Below are 25,474 nucleotides of genomic sequence, written 5' to 3' on the forward strand. Positions count from 1 at the left end.
CCAGACTTTCTCTAGCTTTTCAGAAATAAGGCTTGTTATCCATGTAACTGTTGCATAGCTATAGGCACTTAAAAGTCTTTTGAATTTTTTTCTCAACTGAATCTGCCTAAAAAAAGAGTATTCTAAATTTCGATTTTGTAATTCACATGAACACTTGGAACAGTGAAATCGCACAACTATCTTGTGACTTTTTCATTACTTTAGATGTAAAGGTCAAAATTCAAATGTGATGTTTGCGCTGTGGTTAGTGAGCACTTATTTCATGCGCTTCTATTTTTAGGAATTGGTTCTGCAGGGAGATGGAAACTTTATAGCTTCATTCATGAAAATATATCTATATAACTTTATTTCCCAAGTACCTGTATTATTGTAAGTGCCTGTTTCTGGGAATAGATAGCTAAACTTCTAAAAGATCCTTTTGCTTCTTGACTTTTTCCTGCCATGTTATGTTTTAATATCTGAGAATTCTGGCTTGTTAACTGTATGAGGAATGCCAGCAACTTAAACTTTGGACTGGACTTCATTGGTCTGGGGCGCTTCCTTCAAGAAGTTGTAACATTTGGGAAAGGGGCAGTAACAAAATGCAGAATAAGGGAAAGAAAGAGAAATGCAACATCTTAAATCACTGTGGCAAACTTTGCTAGCTCTCACCTGTAAGAGTTCTGAATTTTGTCTGTGTCCTGCGGATTTGGAAGCTTTGGGTGGGAACCAGGCACCGGCTGGAGTAGCAGGGGAGTTGCCTAGGACAGCTGAAGCAGGTGGTGTGCTCAGCTGACTGACCTGCCTGTCTTCATGGATTGCCAGCCCCGTATGCAAGGCATCTGCACGTGATCCTCCATTCGTTTAATCTATAGTGGCATAGGAGCAGGTATATGTCCCATTCTGAGCCACCATGGTGGGAACAGCACAGGCAGCTTGAGCAGTAATTGTTTCTGATGTCTGATATACTCCTATGCACAAGTTTACTCTCAGTAAACCGTTTTAAGATCAAAAAGATTGTCTGAAGTACACACTACATTGAATGGATATTCTTTTTATTGTAAGTTCATAATAAAGAAAAGAAATAAAAAAAAAATTTCCCTTCCAAATTTTGAGGGTACTTAGTATCTTAATAGTACAAGTTACTTGAATGTGTTAAACCAATATAAGCATCTTTGTGATAGTATAATTGTATTTATAAGTTTGTTTTGCTAAAACTTTAATTCTCCCTATTTTTCAACAGTAGAGAAAATGGTTATGTTTTCTATACATAGCTGTGGTAGTTTTGCTCTACTGTTTAAAAACTAAGTATAGGGCAGACTGAAGGGTGGTTATGTGTTCTCTTGTGCTTTTGTTAAATTTATTTACCCAGTGTCAGATTTTGCCAATAGCAGGAACTGAAGCAAATTGAAATGCATAAAAGGATTTATCAGAAAACTCTGCACTGTGAAATAAACTTTCTCTCAAGTCTCTTCTGTGTAAAGTATAGTGACCTGCAGACAATTGTAACACTACGGGACACAATGTGAAGTACATCAGGAAATGTAGGATAAATACTGATTCACAATGTAAATTTTTGTTTGTTTGTTTGTTTGTTTTTAAATTTAATCTTGCTCATGTTCTGTTGTAGTTCGAGATCGGGTTCGGACAAAAATGGAACGTGATATCCTAGTAGAAGTTAACCATCCTTTCATTGTCAAGTTACATTATGGTGAGTTGCAGAAAAATTCATTTTTATATTGTAAAAATGGGTGCTTGTCAAGATAGTACCTAATATTTGCTTTGTGGTTCAGAGAATCATAGAAAATTAGTGTGCTATCTAAATCCTAATCGTGCGAAGATTTGCTGTGTAGTAATTCTCATGCAAAGTAAGCACATGGCTAACTTCATGCACAGTGTTATATCTTTATAGGATTGAGAGTCTTGTAGCCCTTTGCTTTATTGAAAAGCAGTTATCTATTTATGTCTAGCCATTCTTTTCTAAAACCTCTTATCTTTTGTATATGTCATCCACTTTTTTTAATTATTTCTTATCCTTGCTTTATTTACTCTGTAGAAAACATATGCAATGGCATTACTTCCAGTTGCATCAAAGTTGGTGGGAATATGCCTTTTATTTTAATAGTATGGACAGCCATAAAAAATTATTCGTGTGGAGGGGGGGAGGAAATCAGTACTCTTAACATGTCATGCAGAAAGTAAACTGAAAAAAGATAGAGAATAGTTTCTGTTGTTCATTTTTTTTCAGTTTGTTTTTTTTTTAGGATCCAGTTTTTCCTATAGTTCAAACCTCAGATCTCTATCACTCTCTGATACGACTTAAATAATGTAGCTTTCACTATTTTACGTATCATTCTGTTGCAAACTAGATGAGATGTCCCTGTTAAGCTGAGTTTCCAGAAGTTTTAGAATACATGCATTAGTTACTAATCTGCCCTCTTAAATCTAGGCTTTTTACTTCCAAAATCTGGAATGAAATGCTGACTAACCTAAGTATAGGGTTTTTTTTTTTTAGAAATTCCATTGGTGACTTGCTTTGCTTTCACATGGCATGAGAGTTTATTGGCCCATGATAGAGGAACAGTTACTTAATTCATTTAAATAAATTTTTCCACAAAGGTGAAAGAAGAATAATTAATTTTGATAATGAAAATAAGGGTGAATTATTGGGTATGTTATTCTTCTGATCATGGGTAAAATTAGATGATGTTTAATTTTTTTAATTGATCTTTTCAGCTTTTCAAACAGAAGGGAAGCTATATCTTATTTTGGATTTTCTCAGGGGAGGAGACTTGTTTACACGTTTATCCAAAGAGGTAAACTTTTTTAATTTGAAAATCATCTATTGATAAATCATCTATTGATAAAATTTGACTATAAATTGCCTGCATTAGGAGAGTTTACTTTTTAAATTCAGTTTTCGTTGAATAAAATTTTGAATATCTTTTTTTTAACCAGTTAGGTTTTTTGTTTGCTTGGGTTTTTTGCACAAAGTAGTCACTGCATGAAAATGCTGTTGGTAATTTACATTGTTTCTGGAAAAAGGCTTAGACAAGCAGTCTTTCTGTGCTTCTTTTTACACCTTGCAAAATTTTCTTCTCTTGTTGCTACCATGTTTAAAGTTGAATCTCAGAGCATGGATTTATATAAAGTAGTTGTATTCAAATTAACTGATTTGTGTCTGGTTTTAATATCCAGAAGTTAGTGTCGGGGGGGGGTTTATGATTTGCATATGAACACAAAATTACATTATTTATAAATGTAAAAAAAGCAAGAATTGTATACTACTTATTTTAGTAATTTTCCAAACATGAACACTTTGCCTTTGACATGCTGGTGATATCTCTGTGTAGATATGTGAAATAATGACTTTGAAAAGTTTTATTACCTCAAATTAATTTGATTATAAATCCTAAAATAAATGCTAACATTTCATATATCAGAATTTTGTAAATTTTTTTTGCATCACTCATGTGCAAAAACTTTGAACAAATACATAGGTAGGATAGAGATATAAATATATCCAATGTATATCTGGTAGCCAGAACTTGTAATTGTAGCTGCCTTCCATTTTCCCTTGCTGCAGAGTATCCGGGACAGCTGGGTCACCACTACAAAGCTATATGGTTATTAAGACGAGAGTAGAACGCAATGCATTTTTGTGTATAGATATATCATCATTTCTGTGCTGACCACATAAATTATTACATTTAATTCAGTGAAACCATCTGTTTCAAGTTGCTTTTTTTAGTTTGTTTTACCACAGATAGGTAGAAAGTTACTAGTACTATAAAATTGAGATACTTTTTTCTTAAAATTCATAGTTCTTTCTTGATTCCCAAGAATGAATGTATATCGCTTGCCTGCTGGTGACTTTTTCATCTTGGGCCACTCAAATTTTAAAAGATTTAATATGGTTAGATAAGAAATATTCGTTATAGGCACCTGAATCTAAGCTAATTGTTCATAGCTGATGGAGTGAAATGGGCATGCTGGATGCAATTAATGTCATCCTCATATCAATTCATGTGATTTTAAAATAGATCAGATGAACTACAGCCTAAAAGTTCCTGCTTTTTCCCCATTGACTACAAAGGGAAAAGTGATTAATTCAGAGCTAGATGTCTACACTGCAGATGTTTAAGGTTAGGAGAGATGAATTCCATGCAATGTTTTTAAAGAACATAGTGTGGGTGTATTATGATCCTCACGGGATCTGTCATTATTTGAGCTTTTAAATGTTTCTCATAGAGATTTCTCTTCTTGAATGTGCCTGTACTGATTACTGGCTCTTTTGTAGAAGTAACATCAGCAACAACCTTTGTACAAGCTTTGGTATCACTTTCTCCCTTTAAACTACTAAGGGGAAAATACATGGTATTCTCCATTCTTAACTCTTGCTTAAAATAATGTTCATCTGTGCTCCCCATTGCTGTTCTTTTTTCCAGGTCCATGTGCCGTATTTAAAGGTGTTAGTCATAAATTTAAAAACAAAACAAACAAACAAAAAGCTCGGAGTAGTAAGTGAGGTAGAATCAAATCATGCAGGATTTTTTTTTATTTTTATCTTTTTCTAAATTCTCAGAAAAGTTTAATTGTAATGTGTTCTGTCAGTGGATCACAACAGCTGTGGATATAATTGGGACAGCATGTTCATTTCATTGAATGTAAACAGGGATTAGTGGATTAGTTTATCTTCCTAACAGAAAATGTGGGATTGCTATCTGAGATCTTACCTGTGCTCTTACATAGGCTATTTCCTTAGTTTATTCTTTGATCTACCTTTTCTGCAGTTACATCTCAGGCTGCATCTTGGGGTTTTTACCATCACTGTAACTTCTTTTTCATAGTATTTCAAGACAGTCTCCTCAAAACCAAGATGCATATACTTTTCTTGTCTCTCTGACTCTGTAGATGAAATTCAGGCATTTGGACTTCTTTAGTCCATTTGTTGTCTGGAAATGAAATGGTCACATCCAGTAAAGAGGTAGTCACTTTCTTTAAATGCTTCCCAAAATTTTTCAGTCCCACTACAATGTGTCTGTCTCTTCTCTTGAACAATCAGAAGCAAATAACCTCAGTTTTGCAGAAAGAATAATATGATATTGGCTTCAGAAGTTCCTTTTCAAGTATGTACTGTGAAATAGTATTGATTATAAAATCCTAGTTTTTGTCTAACCAAGAAATTTGAATTTTTTTAGTGTTTTGTATAGAAATGAATTCAAGTATTACGAAGAACTGTTCGGCAAAACCACTGTTACCATTGTTTAGTTGGTGCTGCTGTAAGCTTTACAGATTTTACATGTAAAATACCTTGTTTTGCTTTTTCAGGTAATGTTCACAGAAGACGATGTTAAATTTTACCTGGCAGAATTAGCACTTGCTTTAGACCATCTACATAGTCTTGGAATAATATACCGGGACCTAAAACCAGAAAAGTAAGACTCCTCTACAGCAAATGCAGTGTATTAATTTGATTTGTATAGCACTTCTACCTACGCACTTCTCTTTCCAGCTGTTAAACTTCAGTAATTTACTTTATAAACTGAACAGCAGGGAGGTGGGGGAAGCTTGTGGGCTATTTTAATTAAAAAGGTTGGATTTCATTTCCACTCGAACATGAGCATCTAGTTTCAGAGTGATATGCCAAGTACTATAATCCATGTTACTTTAAGTAAAGAGTATACTGAAATATTCCTACCTTTCATTTTCCAGGTGGTTTAGGGTGTACAATAGAGAAGAGGTCTTCTTGGCCTTTTGTTTTTGTCATTATTGTAGAATTTCTGGACTAGAGATAAACTTAGAACAAATGCACGATACAAAGTTACAGTCGAATGTTGTATCTTTGCATTTGAAAGCCTAACAGCAAACATCTTTTCAATGTTGATTTTTAAAATCCGCTGCGGTAAGAGTAGAATGGAGTTTAAATTTTGAAGTAAAACATGAAAATAGTAAGTCACAGGCTTTATTTAACGTATTGACTATCACATAATTACACTGAAAACTTAAAATAAGCTTGACGTTACAATTCTGGTATGGTGTTGTATCTCAGTATGTTCGTCATCAACTTCATTCAAATGACTGAATTCTGTCTCCTGTTTATGTCTTTCCTCCAGTAATTTTTTTATTTTTAGAAGATGTAAAGAAGAAAATGTCAGTGCTATCATCTGGATCATTTGAACCTTTCAGATATAAATGTATGCTGTAGTGTTACTCTCTACCTGGAGAGGAATTTAAGTGACAATATAAAGCGTGCATCTCCTCTGTTGTGCTTAGTCAGATAGTTAACATACTCTGCCTCATTGCAAGGAAATCTATAATAACTCTGAAGTCCTGATGTCCTTGGTGATCCCACTTCTCTATTATGGCTATATGGAGAACCTGAAAAGTCTGTGTGAGATAACTGTCTCATGTAAAGTATCAGTGGAAAAGAGCAAAAATGGGTAACAAGTATCACAGAACCTGGCTGTAACGTGGAACTTCCATTAGAATAGGTTGTTCTTTGTGCATCTCCTGGAAGAAAGACACAAATTTAAAAATGTTTAGCCCTGACTGATGAGAAGGGAAAGATTCATACTCAAATCAGGAATTTGGAGACTTTAGGCATGGGGTTGCATTTAACAAATGAACAGGGAATGAATTATGTTAAACTTTGAGAGTGTTCTGTTAAGTAATTCTGAAGTGAGGAAAAATAAGCTTACCAAGTGGAAGAAGATATTTAGAAAGCAAAGCGAGAGAACTTTAGTTATTTTGCTAACATTTATTTCCAAGAGGAAAAGAACGAAATAGTAATTGTCAGAAGACTAAATAGCTGCTGCCTCAAACACAGTTTGGGTTTTTCTTTTTAAATTGTCTGTGTCTATACCTGTTGAACAACCTTGGTTTTAAGCCTTGGATGTATCTAATTAAAAAACCTATCAAAGGTTGAAATTACTTGCATGTTATGATGAGATAGTAGTAACTCACAGGCTGTATCTATACTGTGGGGCTGTTTCCCACTGGGAAACTGCAAGGAGGAAAAGGGATGGGCAGGGGAAATGGACAAGTACTGTGTGCCTGGGTCATGTCTCATCCCCAGGATGAAAGGCAGCTCCCCATAGGAGAAGCTGGAGGAACTTAAGTCCGCTGTGTAGGTCATGTTACAGAGTCCAGTTCTTGAATACTTTGCATGCTTTGAATTGCAATTATATTCAGTGGTGGTTAAGGATAGTTGGCATCTCAAAGAAGTGTGGCCTTTTTTGTGATTTAAATAAACGGGCGAAAGCACAAGGTCTGCTCTAAGTATAGGGTCCATGGGTCCTGTCCTTTGGTACAACATGAGAGTATTTATTACTTGATGTTATTTGAAGTGGTCAACACCCTTGGAAACGGTAATTACAAATGAATACCCATTTTGTATACATATGCAAACATACATTGTACTAACATGTCTTGCTCAGTTTAAGAGAAATAGAGCTATATCTCTGTTTTTAACAGTTGTGATAATGACACATGCTGCAGATGGCCAAAACTGAAATTTCAAGATAGATGTTACTACGTACCATGCTGAATTTAACCAAATAGTTAAATGAAACGCTGATACGCGTAGTTTCAGAAAGAAAATGTGTAGTTTCAAAGTGTCTCCTCCTAATGATTCATTTTCATGTATGTTCAATTCTGCTTGTCTTTGTGTATGCTGTTCTGTTTATTCTTAAACATTGTCAATACATTGTCTGAAACAACAGTTAAAAGGAATTTTAATTAGTTTATTCTTTTTATTGTTTTTTAGCATCCTGCTTGATGAGGAAGGACATATCAAATTGACAGGTGAATAAAGGGAAATTGCAATTTTCTGTTCATAATAAAATCTTTGCATTTTCTTTTTTTTTAGTAAAGCAATATGGTAAAATAAGTAATTTTAACTGGTAGGTAATTTTGCTGTGGAGCAAATAAGTTTGACATAAGTGAATATATAAATAAGATATCTGCTTTGCAAGTATATCTAATGTTATGGACCTGTGATAATGCAGGGAGCGGAGGAGAATTCTGTAATTCCCATATGTATATTTGCATGTATATACAAATGATATAAGCATCCCATTTCACATGGTATTAACCAAGAGTGATTTTAAAAAAAAAAAAATTACATTTAGAACTATTCTTTTTTTCTCCCAGATTTTGGCTTAAGTAAGGAGTCAATTGATCACGAAAAAAAAGCCTACTCTTTCTGTGGAACAGTGGAATATATGGCACCAGAAGTCGTTAATAGACGAGGTCATACACAGAGTGCAGACTGGTGGTCTTTTGGTGTTTTAATGGTAGGTTTCTGGTAAATGTAAATAATAGCAAAACTATGCTTTGCAAGGTTTGGTGAAACAAACCAAACATTAAACTGTAAGGTGAGCTTTAAATGAATTCTAACTACCAAAAAAGTCTAAATTATATGAAATTAATAACAATACCACAGAGTTTGGATCAAGAATATGGACTAGGTTTCATATCAACACCAACAATATGCCATATTTTTGTTATCGTTGAATTGAAATACTATGCATCTATTGTAGTTTGAATGTTACGGAGACTGATAGGAATACTGAAGTATACAGGAAAAATACTGTCTCTTCCAAGGCGGGGAAGAAATTTAGATCCAAATTTTCAATTTGAATTTATTCTCACGTGGAAAAAAATGAGTGATAACTTTCTAATTAGTCTCCAGTGTAATTTCAACTTAGTGGAATAATGACATCTGTTGCTTTCACACGTCAAAATAATCTAAATGACACTGAGCTGATACGGGATATAGTTGCTCAATTGCTTATGGTGTTTCTGCAAGGAGTTAACTTCTGTGAAGTTGCAGGGTCAGGGGAGATAATGTGTGTATCAAATATGGCTTTGGAGAAGAAAAATAGGTCATGCTTGGTATTTTAGGAATGCTGAATGGCTTTTAATATTTATAATCTTTGTGTGCATTTTTGACATAAAGATTAAATAATTGTATTTTTTAAAGGAAATGTTTTTGTTTCTTACTGCTTCTGCTACATAGGGCTGTAACAGTAGAACTAACGTGTGCGCTTTGTAGTATGAGAGTGACTCTTGTGTCTGAAAATAAGTCATCCTATCACCTTTTAATCATCTAGAATGCTGTTGTGATCTGAAAACTGACTATGTAAAAGTAGCACCTGATAACTAAACTCTCTCTAGACAGACAAGCACACACCCCCCCTCACAACTGCACATTTTATCAGTAAGAACACAGTCAATTAAAAGATAATTACAGTGTAGTTGCAGAATATTTGTTGATAACGCAAACATAGTTAAACTTCAGCTTTACTTTATAAAGCTGGAAAATATAATTTTGTGCTTATAAAGTGCATATGTTAAAATTGAAAATTGCTGAAAAATGTTAGACGTGACTGGTGTAGCTTTCACAGTCTAAGTGGACTGCATTTTAAACACTTTGGTTTCTACTCTGAATACAAAAATATGACCTTGAAAACCAAATTCTCTAAATTAGTATATGGAATACAGTGCAGTTTTCTCTAAGACATATTTTTGTTGCTTGCATTTCTAGTTTGCATGGTAATTTTCATAGACAATCTGTAGGTATCCACTCAAATCATTCTTAATTAGAACCTGTGTTGATTGAGAATTCAATTGGTTGTTGGTGTGGTATGAGTACACAGTATCTAGATGGAACAGAAGTTATAGCATAGAAACAGAGACTAGAAAGATATCTCAACAAATCATTTGGCCTCTTTTCTCCTGCTGCTAGACACTAAGTATGTTTAAATCATCCTTGAGAAGCACATTCCAATTTGTCCTTTAAAACAGTGACTGTTTTAAGGGATGCCAGACATCTAAAAATATTCATTTAAAGTTTTCAGAAGCATTATGTATTTGTTGAGGTACTCCTCTGCTGAAATAAATGATGATAACTAGGGAAGACCAATGTTGGCTTATTCTTAAAAGTACTATTGGTCTACTGATGTTGGAATATAGTATTTTGGGGGGGAACAAAGAACACGTATGCTGAGTTGTTAATACAAGTGTGTATGCTTGTGACAAATAGGAGCTTACTAAATAAACTTTCTATTTCAAGCAAGTGTAAGCGAAACATGCAGCACTACAAATTTACCTTTAAAAAAGTTTTTTTGCAAGTGCAATTTGTGAAGATCACTCTAAACTATAAACAAAGAAAAGGTGAATTTTTTTTATAGTTTTGGGTTATGCCTCTCACATCTTCCAGACAATTGTCTTAAGTGTTAAAGTTAAAAGTAGGGTTTTTTCATGTTGGCATTATATTAAATTTAAAATTTTAAATATAAGTATATATAGAAAAAATAATATTTAGAGTAAAAAGTATCTAGCAGTAGTGAAGAGTTGGCAGCTTTTATTTTCTGAATACTTTATGGGGTAGTAAGAAATTTAAAATTTTATTTTAATAAAAAGGGGTTTTAAAGAATGCTGTTAGTGCAAATTCGTGCTCTTATTGTAGATCTAAGAATACTACCGTCACACATTATTCACTCAAGTTATCCATGGACATTTTTAATGCTTAGAAGGCTGAATATTTGGGTCATACCAGAAAAGACAGGAATAGAGGATATCTTGTGTTCAGGATGACTTAAGTTTGCATAAGCTGTTCAGAGGGTTCCTTTATAATTGTTTTAATTTTGATGGCTTTAAGTGAATGCCATGAAATTTTATTAAACTAAATTGTTTTGCAATTCTTAAAACAAAAATCAGAATTCCTGCCTCAGAGCGTTGGCTGCTGTGACTGCTGCCAGACTGCTTTCAGCACCTCACTTAGATCTGATATCCCTGCAGTATATTGCAGCCCAACGGAAGTGCCTTTATTTTTACTCAGTCACTTTCAGAACAAATCAGTATTTTAACAGTGTCTGTTGCCTACTACCAGGCACTGTAGAATTTGCATGCACATACTGTGTAGCTCTTACGTGTTCCTTCAGGCTTTATTTCCACTGTATGCATACAGTAACCACTTTTCATCATGCATGTCTTCGTCAATCAACTAACTTTTTTCCCCTTTCCAATGAAGACTATGTACATTGCCAATTTTAAAAATTTTGACCTTTTAAAATATCTCTGCATGAGGAGAAATCATCACTAACTTTTGAAAGGGGAATCTTTTTCCCTACCCCCCACCCTCTTGAAAACTAAAGTACAGTTGTATAGATCAAGTCTTCCAAGAATAAACTTTTTAGGCAGAAATGAAACACAGAACATTATAGTCTAAATTGTTCAGATAAAAGCATGTAAAGCAAGGTATCAATATAGGAAAATATTTCGCAGCTTTAAAAATGGCAAAGGCTGCTCAATGTTCATATTAACTTAAATTGTACAATGAGAAGTTGTTTTGCACAGACTTGGTTGTTAACATGCATGAATTTTGGAAGGTTAAGATGCTAAGTAGTTTTGTCAAAGATTAGATTTTGTCCAGGTAATGTAATTGATGAAAGTTTTACTCTATACAGTTTGAAATGCTCACTGGTACTCTACCTTTCCAAGGGAAAGACAGAAAAGAAACCATGACTATGATTCTCAAGTGAGTACACTCTTATTTATATATCTCATCAGGTATTCTACAGGGATGCCCTCCGGGCTGCAATATCTAATTTCTACTCTTCCCTCATTTCCAAAGGTACTGGTAAATCCTCACTCCCTATTCCATACTGTTAATTCCCTTTGCTGCCTATCTAATTTGCCTTTCTATTTCCTCACCATACCAGGTACAAAGAATTTCATAGCAGTTCTTTAATATGTAATAATAACTTCTCCAACCATATGATCTTTCCCATCTTATTTCCATGATATTTTTTAACTTTCTTATCCTTTTTGATAACCTGTGCATTTTTTCCTTTTTTTTTGTTTTAGTTTTTTTTTGAGAAAGTATTTTCTCTTCTTATTCTCTATCTTACTAGCTCCTCACCCCACTTCTTTATATTAGTGGTGCTGCCAACAACTTGCTTCCCTGATACTTCCCCTATTTGCTAAAGTGCATCCTCCCTTTTGTACTCTCCTACGACTTGCCCAAGCTCCAATTTTCCCCTTTGCTATTTCCAGTATAGGTTTTGCATTAGCTATATTGTGGAAATTGCTTTCCATCATGCAGTTAACATTCTTGGTTTTGCTAATGAAGGCCTGCTTTTTTTTCCTTGCTGATCCCCTACATATTCTCTGAACTAATACAACCTGTGACATAATTGTCCCATTTTGGGACTGTAGCCGAACGCTGTGCAAACAATTCTGTTTCCTCATGTCATAGTTTCACTTCTCTGTTTCCAGCGATTTTTTACTAATACTAATTTTTTTTTTTCCCATGGAAGCTCATAAGACTATTTTTGTTTTCTTATTTGTTTTCTTCTTCATTGTTTATCACTGTTCTTAGTCCCGTTACCACTTGTCTACCTATATATTCAAGCCAGAGTTTCTTTTGCACCAACAGCCTATTTTGAAAAGTAAATATATGAAATTCTTTCATATTTTTTCTAAGTGATTAGAATGTGAAAACCGCTAGAAAACATAAACTCATTGTTTTTCTTGCTTTTGCTTTCATGATGCATACATGTTGCGTTATTCTTTGCCCTTGTTTTTCTTTTTCATCTTATATTTGCAAATATATTTAGTGATGCTAATTTCTTCTGCTGCCTCAACACCATGCTAGTTCAAATCTTCATGTTGTGATTATTGAATGTCTTTAACTAAAAGGTTCTATCTATTCACAGCAAGCGTAAACTCCTTCTGACCACCTCCTATTTACAAGAAGCTAGTCTGAGATAGTTCTGCTGCACTCTCACTTATTTCAGGAGCCATGCATTTTTTTTCCATCAATGTCTCACGAGTCCCATCTTTCTCTTCTTTTCTCTGCCTGCATGTGACTCCACTCTGTTCCTCAACAGTCTTTCCACTGTTGCTACAAAAATCTTCTGTATTCAGCTGCCATGTAGAATATCCTCCTTGCATCTCCCCAGTTAATTGACATTCATAACTACCTTCAGATTTCATCTGAGCATGTATCTCTAATTCCTTTTCGAACTTCTTTCTTTTCTCACCTTATAGTCTTCGCAATTGTTACTAGTTTCAGAGCACTATACAAAAAAAATGTGGTATGAAGTAAAGAAATTTTACCTCTGTTCTAATGTTCTGTACACTTATGATTATTACATACATATAAATTTATTTTGCTGTTGGTAATATGAACAGCTGAAAAACAAGATATTTTAAAGTCTTTTCTGATAAGTTCACATTTTTTGTCTGGCCGCATAAGAATGGCAGTATGTTTTCTTTTTATTTTCTGTATACTAGTAAATGTACTATATTTCTCCTTACATTTTTCATAAAACTGTTTAAAATGGACAGGTGTGCATATGAATTCATATTTTCGTAGTGTATCATTTAAGATATATTGCTTTTCTTACCTTCTGTTCCTGAAAATCCACAGAAAATGTATTCTTCTTACAACATATGTTTTCCTGGGCTTTTTATTTCTCACAACATTACCAAGACAAGTTTTTATTTATTCTTGTGTGTTTTAGCTAAAACTGAGAAACTCTGCAATTTGAAGAAATCATAGTTTGCAACAATAAAGTTAACTTTTTAAAGCATCTTTTCTCCTTTACTGAAGAGGTATGCCTTCATCTAAAATTTTGTCTTCGTCCATCAGGAGTGTCAGAAAAAAATTGCTGTCACTCATGTAGTTATATAACCTAGGGCCTCTGAGGACCTGGTGATTGCCTTTTCTTCTGCTATGTCACGTGGCCAGTAAAGGATTTTGTGAAAGGTGCTCCTTCATGATAGAAAGGGAGCAATGACAGTCTTAATCTCTGTGGTTTGCACAAGGGCCTCCAGTTCACTCCACTGTGGACTGCAGTACGTACCAGTCCTCTAGAATTTCTTCTACATATTCTGTTTCTGTTCATTGAGTCACTTCTCCATAAGGTTAATTATATTTTTGGCCTGGTTTTAGATTTTTTTTAAGCAATTGACCTCTCATGCTGAACCTCCAGGGCTGCATCCTACTGTTGGAGCTGTTTTGGATTATAATAGGACAAAGATTTCCACCTACTCCAGCACAGTCCTATCATATTTAGTTGTCTGTTCTTTGTCCTTCAATACGTTGTAAATGATACCATTGTGCTTTTGCAGACAAGGTGTTCTTTGCTTCCTTCTTACAGTGTAGCTCTCTGATACTTTGCTGTGAGCAGAAATTACATCAAGTGAAATGACACCAAGTGAACATGCAATGAAATCAGTGCATATAAATTGCATGAGTAAAAATTCAGCTGCTAGTGGTGCATGGCAACTGGGGAAGCGTTGGATGGCCCACTGCCCATTCCTCCACTCAATTGGTGGTCTTGATCTGCCTGTAGTATGTTATTGAAAAACCCAAAGAAGGCAAAGTTTTTCAGACTTTCCCCCCACCGCTGGCTTCTTTAATGCAGAAAGGAATGGAAAATTTAGTAAATTCAAGTTTTAAAGTAACGAATAGCGAATCAATGGCAACATGTATGCACTTGCTGAAGTGACAGGGAGGTGGACATCTACGAATAGCTGGAACACAAGGCAAATCACATCTTCTGCTTAAAACACAGAGAAAGCTTGTGTCATGGATTGTTACGGAAAAATACAAGCTACAGGTTGAACAAGAGATGGAAAGGAGGGAATTATATCCAACCTTACCATTATCAATGTCATAAGAAAAAGTAAGACCTAGTGACAGTGAGAGGATGGAGGGTCAACATTAAATGGGGAGGAGAAAAATATAGTGAGGATTACAAAACAAAATTAAATGACAGAACAACAAAAACTTAAATCTAAAGATTCAAGACTGGCAAGTTGGAAAGTAATATTTGAAATGGATTGAGGGGAGCAAAAGCAAAGAAAGGAGGGAGTAATCTTTCTCTCTTTTTTTACCTGCTAATCTTGCAAGATCTGTCCTACCTTAATTCAATTTCTGTCTTCTAGCTTAGGTTTCCTGTTTTGCTTGGGTGTTCTTGGTGTGTGTCATACTGTGGTAGTTTTCTTACCCCTTCTAAAATGTATTTTATCTTACTATCAGAATGGATTTGCTTGTTTGATGTCATTTGGTGATAACTGGACTTAAAAGTGGATAAAAACATATTACAAAAATGTACAAGTTTGTAACCTGTTATCCTGTACTTACTCGTTTCTACATTTTTTACCACCTCTTCCTCTACTTAAGTTCCTGAGTCTTTACTGAAAATATTATAGTACTCAGAACAGGAAAAAAAAATCGCAATTACAGGTTTACATGACTGACAGCACTTTTGTTCTGTTTCTGATGTCTGAAGGCAATTTCTCAGTGATGCTATTTTGTTTGACATGGATTTGTTGAATGACAAAGGACAGGGGGAATGCAGAGATAATTCTTACCTAAATATGCTTGTATGCTATTAATTATTTTTGTTCTATAGGGCCAAACTTGGAATGCCCCAGTTCTTAAGTCCTGAAGCACAGAGTCTTCTGCGAATGCTCTTCAAAAGAAACCCAGCAAACAGATTAGGTAAAGTGTTTAGCAGAATATTTTAAATTGGATCATAATATTGATAACATCAGTGATCATTAGACTGACTAAATAAGTTTACAGTTTCTTGTGTAAAATAGGCTTTGAAGTAGGAACATAGTTTCCCTATTTGCTCTTCTAATGATCAACAAAATACACACTTCTGAAATTAATGTAGAAGAAATAAGAAATACAATTTTGTTAGTCATTCTTTTGACCAAGAAGAAAATAATTCAGACATTTTTCTTCCTTATAAAAGGAGCAGGTCCAGATGGAGTCGAAGAAATTAAGAGGCATGCATTCTTTTCCAAAATAGATTGGAATGTGAGTATCTAATTCAAAATTAATTTAATAAATTTCTTAGTTAAGTATTTTGTGGTGTCATATAACTTCTTAATTCACTCTGGCCTATACCTTCTCTTCAGAAATTGTACAGGAGAGAAATTCATCCCCCTTTTAAACCTGCAACTGGCAGACCTGAAGATACGTTTTATTTTGACCCCGAGTTTACAGCAAAAACTCCAAAAGGTAAAAAGAAAATAATTGAACAATTTACCTATTCAAAAATTATAAACATTGCTTCTGTTCAGGTTATGTAAAGTGTCTTGTTCTTCCAGGTGTTGCTGGGCTAAATGAATGCTCAAAGACAAGTATTCCATAGTTCATAAAAGTTTTTGTGGTCTTTGGTATAAATATATCACGAGGGACTACTGAGTTGTCCTATGTTAAAAACAAAGTAATCCTCAGCAACAAAACATACATAAGTTCAAGTTTACTTATCTCATTTTTTTTAATTCAAAAAGATTATCTGTGTCTCCTTAAAGGCTATATCCTATGGCTTCATTTAATTCACGATGTAGAAACTTAGTCTTTTCAGACTTTGGGTGGCAAAGTTGCTGTTTCAGTGGAACCTGTCTCTGCATAGTATTACACTGATCCATTCAAAATATGATAGAAATTTTTGTCTTTACAAATTTAGGGTGTTACCAAATTTGAGTACTTCTCCTCCATAAATATAACATAAATATGCTGCTATATGTAAATATTTTCTGCAAAGTACTGTTTTTTGTATAATAAAATATTGTCTGACAGTAATACGATCTTTGTAGTGGTTGATTATCAGTTGTGTTTCTAGATGGTATATGCAAAACAATTCAGTAATTATTTGTATTTTGGTCCATGCTTTCTGCAAATTCCAGTTTCTGTGTACTTTGTAGAATAAAGCTGTAGTTTGCTCTTCAGAATAGACATAACCTCATCTCTACATTTTAAAAACTCTGCTTGTAAGTAGATGATGTGTTTTTCAGATTCACCTGGTATCCCACCTAGTGCTAACGCACATCAACTTTTTCGGGGATTTAGTTTTGTAGCTATTGCATCAGATGATGAAAGCCAAGCAATGCAGACAGTTGGAGTGCATTCAATTGTCCAGGTGAGTACATCTGCTTTAAAAAAAAAAAGTCAATAAAGCAGCATTGCAGTCTCTCGGTGGAGGGATTGTTTCCTTCATCACAGAATGAAGTACCATGACAAAGTCATTAGCAGCTTTATACAGAAAAATAAAGATCAGATTATTTTATCCAAACAGTGTCTGTGAAGGTGCAGAACCTGTCTCATTACTGAGCAGCCACGGGTGTGAATAGGCTTCAATCCTTAAATGAAAACATTCTATCATCTGTACTGTAATAACTCTTTAATATCAAGCCATAATTATAATGTGGAGGGGAATAACAGACATCTTGATCTTTTTCCCCTATGCATGAAAATATCAGTTGATTCCTATGGTGCTTTGGAACCCATGACCCAGGACATGTTCCATCCCTCCCAAGGCATTTTATGTTAATGTGCTAATCTGTGATATTTTGTGACTAATTTCAGTGTATTCATACAAGTCAATGTTATAGTACACAAACAACCTTTGGCTTCCTAGCAGTATTAGAACTACTCCAATACAGTCTCCTGTATTAATAATTGTGAGGTTGTCACTTTTAATAGCAGTTGCTATTCTTGCATATTCTATTACTGCTAGTACTGGTTATTTTTGGACAACAAAGCTTTGCTTAGGTGTGATTTTTGTGTGAGACGAGAAAGGTGGACCTCATGCTGGAATGGAGGAGTGGCATGCCTTGCCTCCTTATGAGGCTGAGGTTATTCTAAAAGCATGCTTCAGCACTGGAGAGTTTGCACCAGCAGGAAAAAAGCAGATGCATGTACAGGAAAGAAAACTGGAAGACCTCTGCAAAAATTGTATTTCTACCTCCTCTTTCTGCTTTTAATAATTCTAATTATCAAGGGAGGCCTGAGTTGTGAAAACTAACTGGTGATCTAAATTGTGTTGAAAACTTCTTATTGGTGTATAGCTAAGAATAAAAAGGTATGCTGTATGATTGGTTTTGTTAATATTTTCACTGCAAGGATATTTTGCAAATGTCTGAGAAAATTTTTAAAAACCAGTTTATTCAGAACATGAATAGCTCTTGTATTTCTTTAATCCTCTTATTATGTCTAGAATAGTTGTAATGTGCTTGTTTGTACACATTACTCATTCCATGTGTAATAAACCATTAAATTTCAAGGGGTTTTAGACCCTTTTTTATTCTAAAGAAGCTGTCTGATTTGGTATACATATCAGAATGACTTCTGGTCCTCAAGTCTTGCTGAAAGTTTCTACAAGCTTTTCTGTGCTCCTTCTTTCCCACATTGTTTTGTGGATGAAATTCTTTCTTTTTGTGTATGGTTTCCTTCTCTTGTAATAGTCTGTTTCTCTGCTGCCTTTCCTCTGTGCCCCTCAACCACTTCCTCACTCCTATTTCCTCTTTTCTGTGCTGCAGGATACCCAGATGGTTTCCTGCAAATGCTTTGCATCCTTTGCACAAACTCCTTATACTAGAATACCATTTCCTTCCCTTACAAGAGTGAACACTTGTCCTTCTTTCAGCTTTTTATTTCTGTGAAAGGATTTTTGACTGCCATTCCATGCAATTTCCAGTTAATCTGATTCTATTCAGTATGCCTGAATTTTCCAGCTGGCATTCATCTATTCAGATAGTAGAAACAGTGATGCTTTTTTACCATTATTTTGTCATTATTTTATCATGTAGTCTTCTGATCTTCTTTGTTCTGGAGATTCTATCTTTAAATTAATAAATCAGTAACCAGAAACATCATGTTGTCAGTTTCTAAAATACAGTGTGCATTATTTACAATGTGTCTAATATATAATTTATCTCATACTAATATCAAACAGAAGGCAGTGGCTATTTAGACCAGTTTGACCTAGTACAACCATCAGTTTAAAATTCGAAGCAAATCAGTAGGAATTCAAAAACTTATTTTTAATATAAAGGTCAGTTATGTATTTAAAATATTCATCAATTGATAATGTTATTTTGGTAGCAGTTGCACAGGAACAGCATTCAGTTTACCGATGGATATGAAGTAAAGGAAGATATCGGGGTTGGGTCTTACTCTATCTGCAAGAGATGTATTCATAAAGCTTCAAACATGGAATATGCTGTAAAGGTAATTACTTTGTTATAAAACACACCAACTCTTTTCAGGTTTTAGCATCATAGACATTGGGCATCATTAATTTATTTGCCATAAAGAACATAGCAAATTAAGATTATTTTCTTAATATAAAAAGATTTGAGATGCAAATGTGAATTATGCTAATCAACCAAATAGAATATTTACTGACAGATTTTTATACAGAATTGCTATGAGTTTTGTTATCTATATGCTGGTTTGGGTGGTGAAAAGCAATCTTCAGTCTTTGAAACACCTGTGTAATTACAGTAAAACTGATGGGAGTTACATGACTGCTTCTAGAAGGAAAGGTACAGTGAAAAGCTTATGTGACTTTCCATCGTTTTTTAAAAATGTGATTGATTACTTTTTTATTTAGAGATAGTTATATATGGGTTTTTTGCTTCCAAAATAGATTCATAAATTGTAAGATAGCTACGAGTTCATAACAGTGCTTAAGTCTGGTATACTCTCCAGAATAAACTTCAACTCTTTGTCTTTGCTTGCTAGTTTTTAACAAGGTTTCTAGTGTTGTTTTTATGTTATTCTATTGGGCTTTCTAACACTTCTTTGAAGGCATTAAGTTCTTAGTTGAAATCAGGAGAATTCCCAGAAGTGGAATGATAAGGGGTTTTTTTGTCTTTCTGTATAACACTGTGGAGCTGAATGGTTACTATGAAAGCAGGAGTATAGATTAGCAGACTTTAAAAGAAAAAAAAAAATTAAATCCTGTTCTGTTTTTGAATTGTTGGACAGTTTGCTACTCAAATATGTAAAATGCGAAGATAAATTAAGTATGTTTTGCTGTATCCTTGTACACAGATTGTCTACTGGAAACCCTCCAATTTCAATTTGGTAGTTACATACTTGTCATTATTCTGGTTCTGGCCAGGAACAGATTTGACTTCTGTGGTTGCAATTTGAAGTAATTTCTAGAAACTGGAAGAAACTACTGCCATAGCTGTTAATTCTCTAAGCTGTAACGTTTATTGTGAGGATTGCCTCGCTTTTCTGATGCCTCTGTCGTGGCTTTGTTTCCTCAAGGAATCATGAAAAAAGAAGAAAGTCATCAGTGTCCAATGTGTTAGGATAGTGCTGGTAGTAGCAAGGGCTTTAGGCTGTCAAGAGGAAGAAGGGGTACGGCAGAGATGGAGAAGACATTAGAGGAAATTCTACAGTTCAGAAGGAGAGAAAAAAAAGCAGAAGAATAAGAATACGTTTTAAGTAGTGCAAAATAACGTTTTGCTTGTTTGCACAGGGAGAACTTCAGAGCCTGATAGCAAGCCTGCAGAGATTCAAATTAACTTTCATAATGGAATGCTTGTCTGAATTAACCTCTGAGAAAGTTTTTCTTTTTCTTATTTTTGATTCCCTTACTCTCCTGCTTTGTCTTTTGCTGCACTAAATATTTGTTTGAGAGTAGCTTTGTGAAAATCAGTTCATTGGCACCATCAAACCATTATCTCATGTCACATTAGTAGCTTCCTATTTTACTAAATGGTGGGTGACTGTAGTCTTATATACTAAACAGCCTTGCATTATTTATCACAGCCTGAGGGATCAGATCACTTATCCTCCAAAATTATTTTCAACTGAGAGGTTTTTCCATGTTTTTCCAACTTTTTTTGCTTTGCCTTGCTGTTCCAATTTAACAAGCTTTGTTTTGGTTATAATCCATGCCCTTTACCAGCAACAATAAATATTGCTTATCTGGTTATGCTAGTAAACACCAAAGTGTTACGCTATGTAATATTCACAGCAAGAATTATGCGTATATATCTATTTGCTCTTATAGATCATTGACAAGAGTAAAAGAGATCCAACAGAGGAGATCGAAATCCTACTGCGCTATGGACAGCATCCAAATATTATTACCCTAAAAGATGTAAGTAGTATGTTAAAGACATCCTTTAGTGTATTATAATTGCATATCACTTTCTAATTTGAGAGATGACAAAATACATGTGTTAGATTTATGTTCATGTTTTTCAGTATTTAAAAACAAAACAATGTCCTAATGCAATTTATTCAACAATATCCAATTTTTTACTGAGATGTCTCATTGTCATCTTTTAAAGATGCTCATATTTTGGTACAACGTAATCCTAAGAAGTCACATAATTCATCCTTCATAAAACCTAGCACGGGAATAATTCATTTAACGTTGGCTCTATCTTTAAAGGAACAAGCCAGTTTTTTGATTGCTTAGTTAATTTCAAATCTGCTTTTGTTTACATTAGTCAAAAGCAATTTTAAAGTACATAACTGAGGGCTGACTGTTAGCACAATGCCCAAAGTAACTTTCATGGACGGTAACGAGTATTACTCAGCAGTGGACGAAATCTTTTCATATCCCATGGTCATCACTTTTCTTTACCTAGTATCTTTATCTGGTCTTTGTATAGAAGATTATCTAGCTGTTTTTTTCTTGTATTATTTGCTCTGACCATGGAAACGCTTTGACCATAAAAAGCAAAGAATAACATAAGTTGGGAGGTAGAGGTTTTTCATAGTGAACAGTAGATTCTCATGATCTAACAGAAAAAGAAAATTGTCTTTCTCTCCTTGATTATGCATTAAAGAGGATTAAAAATTAAAAAGGCATATGCACAATTACTTTCTTAGTCTGCAAGAAAGTATTCTGGCCCCCAAAACCAAACCTCAAGCAAAACAGCTAACCATTTCCAGGAAGCTGAGCTCAGCTGAAGGGAGATTCTCAGACATTTTGAAATCATTAAAACAGTAGCTCATAAATACTGTGGAGATGAGTACCAGAGAACTCTGCCTAAAGTTTTTCCTATTGTAATTTGTCTTCACTTTATCAGTATCATGTAGTTTGGCCCTTTCCTGGGAGAACAAAATAAGTCAGATATACAAGGGAGCCCACCATGGAGCTTACCTTATTGCAAGCTAGATACCATAATTACAATCCCACTTCCTGTTTGTTCTGCTTCACGTGGTTGGACAGTAAAGCTACGTGAAAGCAACTGTGCTAACACGGAACCTGCATTGCTTTTAGTGCTGCATGGTAGGTTTATGTGTTCATAATAGAGGTTATGTTATTTAAGCAGGAAGACAAACATAAGGAATGTGAGTACTTAGCTGAACTTTAGCATTATGAATATTTTACACTGACAGGAGACAAACCCAGGCAGCCTTGAAAAGTTGCCACATATGCTGAATCATTTTACTTTGTAATTAGTTCATCATCATCATCAGTCATCTTCCAGCAGGAGCCATCTTTCATTCACACCAACAGTAATACACAAATAGCAAAAGGAGGCTACAAAAAAAAAGTCTGAAGTCCACAGAGGAAGAAAGACAGTAGGCTGTAATTCTGACTTATTTCTACTCAGATCAATTCCTCAAGCAGAGTTTGTGGAAGTATGTCCAGCGTAAGGAAAGAGGTATAGGATTCATGTGTAACAGAAACTTGTGTAATATCCACTACTGTAAGAATTTAACATTACTTTAAGTTTTCATTGTCCTAATGTAGATGCGTGGGGTGGATTGCTTGCATATCCCACAATATAATGGTGTTCTATTACACCTTTCAGAGGAACAATAAGGAGTATTTGGCCTTCAGGCCTCAAACTCATCAAGAGCACCATGAATTATTATACAAATAAAACTCAATGTTGATTTGACTCAAAACCACACCAAGATTTAAATGTTTCTGTTTTGAAATGCCAAAATAAAATGTTTCAGCATTTAAGTGCATGTCTTTGGAAGTGTTTATTCTGCAACAAATAATTTCTTTCTTTTCTTGTATTTCATGAATAAATGCAGTAATATTTGAATTTAACTTAGCATGGAAATTTTCATTATTGCTCGGCCTTTTTAATGTAGTTTAATTCTGAAGGTGTTTGGATTGAAACAATGGATATTCAGAACACCAAATTCTTTCTGCAATGCACAGTCCTCTGGGTTTTTCCTTCTGATTGTTATCAGTGGTCTTTTTCAGTTCCACAGTATATAAACAAAAGAGGGAGCTATATTGTGCTAAATCAGATGTCCTTCTTATCCAATATCCTGCCTCTGACAGTGGCCATTAGTGGATGCCTAGGAAACAGTGTAAGAACAGAGGAAACACACAGCTTCCAACAAACCATTACCTAGAAACTTCCTGTGCCAGACCATTATATGTATTTTACCCTTTTTTACCTGTTAGTTACTGTTCTGTAACAGAACTTTTGTCTTGTTGAGTTATTTAAAGCATTGGCTGAAGAATCTTTTCAGAAGCTTTTTAGAAACCTGAATACAATATATCCAGTCTCCCTATCCAAGTGCTTATTTATGAGTTCAAAAAAAACTCCTAATATGTATGTGAAATCTTACTTCACTTTGCAAAAACCCTGTTCTCTTTCTCCATTAAATTACATTTTGTTCATGTGCCTACATCTGCGTCTCATTACAGTTTCTACCAGTTTGCCTGGTAGAGAAGACACACTGACTGATCTTTGGCGTGTGCCAGGAGTTCATTTTAAAAATTAGCATCACATTTATGATCTCAGCATAATACTGTGCACCTAACTGTGAAGAAAACTTCAAAAGTATTTGTTCAGTGCAAACAACTTCCTGGGATCAGACAACTAAATTGACAATACCTTTAGTGAAATCAGGATAACGGGAATGGTTTGTTTGGGGTGGTTTCTTTGTTTGGTAGGTTTTTTTGCAGGCAGACAGGACCAGCAAGGGGTAGCATATAAAATAGTAACCAAATGCACATTTTGTTTGAATACCCCCTGCCCCTCTGTACTCTGAGATGTGTGTGCTTCGTAGTGTCAAATGAAATAAGCTTATTTCCTCATGTTATACCAGGATTAGAGGGAACGTGCCTATTAAAAAAAACTAAAAATCTAAAATGCCAGTTTAGTATCTAGAATTATATAATTCTACTTCTTAACACTGTGTAATAGTTAAAGTCTTGATACAAACACATTCAGATAATGTCATTTATATTTCATGGGTGAAAAATTACTGTTAAATGAGAACATAGAAACCTGTCATGTCTTCCTCTCCTTAAGATCATAAGCTTGTAAAGCCTGCAGAATTATTTATTTAACACTATTCCTCTTTTTTTATTTGGTGAGAAAATAATCCTTTTAGTATAGTTAAGAGCACAAAAATTTCTCAGCTTAGAAATTTAGTAGCCTCTATTTCCCAGGTAGCTTAAGGAAATTGGGATGAAAACTTTTTAAAATTTAGCTGATATCTATTCCTAAATTTATTTTACTACAACTCAGATAGTTGTTTCTGCTTAAGCACAAACTAGTTTTTATTTCACACGTTACGGAAGAGAACAATTCCAACATCACCATAAAAATAGGTTGAAATAAAAATAGGGAACAGAGTCTGTAAAGGATTTCACTAAAGCAGAACCCAATTTCTGAGTTAAAATCCCAAGAAAGTGTAACTGAAATGAAATGCTTAAGTATAGCTTAAAAAGTGTTTTAGTATAGTTCAGTCTGTAGTGCCCCCTGGTGATAATATAAATAATTCTCAACTATTGTTTCCCTAGAAGATAAAAGCCATGCAAAAATTAAGCCGTTTTCCATAACTAGAAATAAGGGCTAAAATATACATGTTTTATTAATTTTAGACTTTGGTATAGGCTTTATGTGCAGAGTAATGTATAAGTTGTAGGCTTTTATCATAGCAGCTTTGTATGCATTAACTTCAGTGTTCACAGAGAGAAGGTGAACTTAGGTTTATTTTTTACTTTTTTTTGTCTCACTGTTTAATTGTAACAATCTCTGTTTATATTTGTAATTTGGTGCTAATTCTAGAATTAGCTTTGGTTTTGCCTTAATTAGACTAGTTTCCACTTATTACTACTACTTAATTTCTTCCATGTCTAGTTTAATTTGTTTCAGTAAAACTTTATGGGGAAAACTACATGTTATTCATGCTTTTTTTGCCTTAAACATTTACGTGCCAGTATTTTTGTGTTATTTCATTACTGTACTACCTTTTTGTAGAAGGTTTTGTGTTCATTTCTGAAGATTAACAACGTTTGGATAGTGTGGGGGGTGAGAAATATGGGAAAAATAATTGAAGAAAACGGCTTGTGGACGCACCTGCACTATGTGCATTTCACAGGAAGATAGCAGGGAATAAATATTCTGAAGTTTACATCTTTATTTACTTTCTGCAGGTATATGATGATGGAAAATACGTATACGTAGTAACAGAACTTATGAAAGGAGGAGAACTGCTGGATAAAATTCTTAGGCAAAAATTTTTCTCAGAACGAGAAGCTAGTGCTGTTCTGTTCACAATAACAAAAACCGTCGAATATCTCCATGCTCAAGGGGTAAGTTTTCATCTTGGACAAAATGCTTATAGATGCTAATGTTCTCTCTCAGAAGTATAAACCCATGTATTTATATGTTCTTCTGTGCAGTAATTAAGTAATTTCTGGTAAATAATTACATTGCAGCA

At 34.4% G+C, this 25,474-nt stretch overlaps 1 protein-coding gene across 1 annotated transcript in view; it reads left to right on the forward strand.

Annotated features, from left to right (window-relative positions):
* The first annotated feature begins 1,615 nt into the window (after positions 1–1,615).
* RPS6KA3 (ribosomal protein S6 kinase, 90kDa, polypeptide 3) overlaps positions 1,616–25,474 on the forward strand; it is a 33,314-nt gene continuing 9,455 nt past the window's right edge. The window contains exons 1-13 of the mRNA XM_009572247.1: positions 1,616–1,690; positions 2,716–2,795; positions 5,311–5,417; positions 7,748–7,785; positions 8,134–8,276; positions 11,454–11,524; positions 15,414–15,502; positions 15,762–15,826; positions 15,928–16,030; positions 16,810–16,934; positions 18,899–19,024; positions 20,826–20,915; positions 25,188–25,346. Coding sequence (XP_009570542.1) covers positions 1,633–1,690; positions 2,716–2,795; positions 5,311–5,417; positions 7,748–7,785; positions 8,134–8,276; positions 11,454–11,524; positions 15,414–15,502; positions 15,762–15,826; positions 15,928–16,030; positions 16,810–16,934; positions 18,899–19,024; positions 20,826–20,915; positions 25,188–25,346 — 1,254 coding nt within the window. The 5' untranslated portion in view covers positions 1,616–1,632. The remainder of the gene's footprint in view (positions 1,691–2,715; positions 2,796–5,310; positions 5,418–7,747; positions 7,786–8,133; positions 8,277–11,453; positions 11,525–15,413; positions 15,503–15,761; positions 15,827–15,927; positions 16,031–16,809; positions 16,935–18,898; positions 19,025–20,825; positions 20,916–25,187; positions 25,347–25,474) is intronic.

The sequence above is a fragment of the Fulmarus glacialis genome, unplaced genomic scaffold (genome assembly GCF_000690835.1).
Source record: "Fulmarus glacialis isolate BGI_N327 unplaced genomic scaffold, ASM69083v1 scaffold37962, whole genome shotgun sequence".
In the NCBI taxonomy this organism is placed as follows: Eukaryota; Metazoa; Chordata; class Aves; order Procellariiformes; family Procellariidae; genus Fulmarus; species Fulmarus glacialis.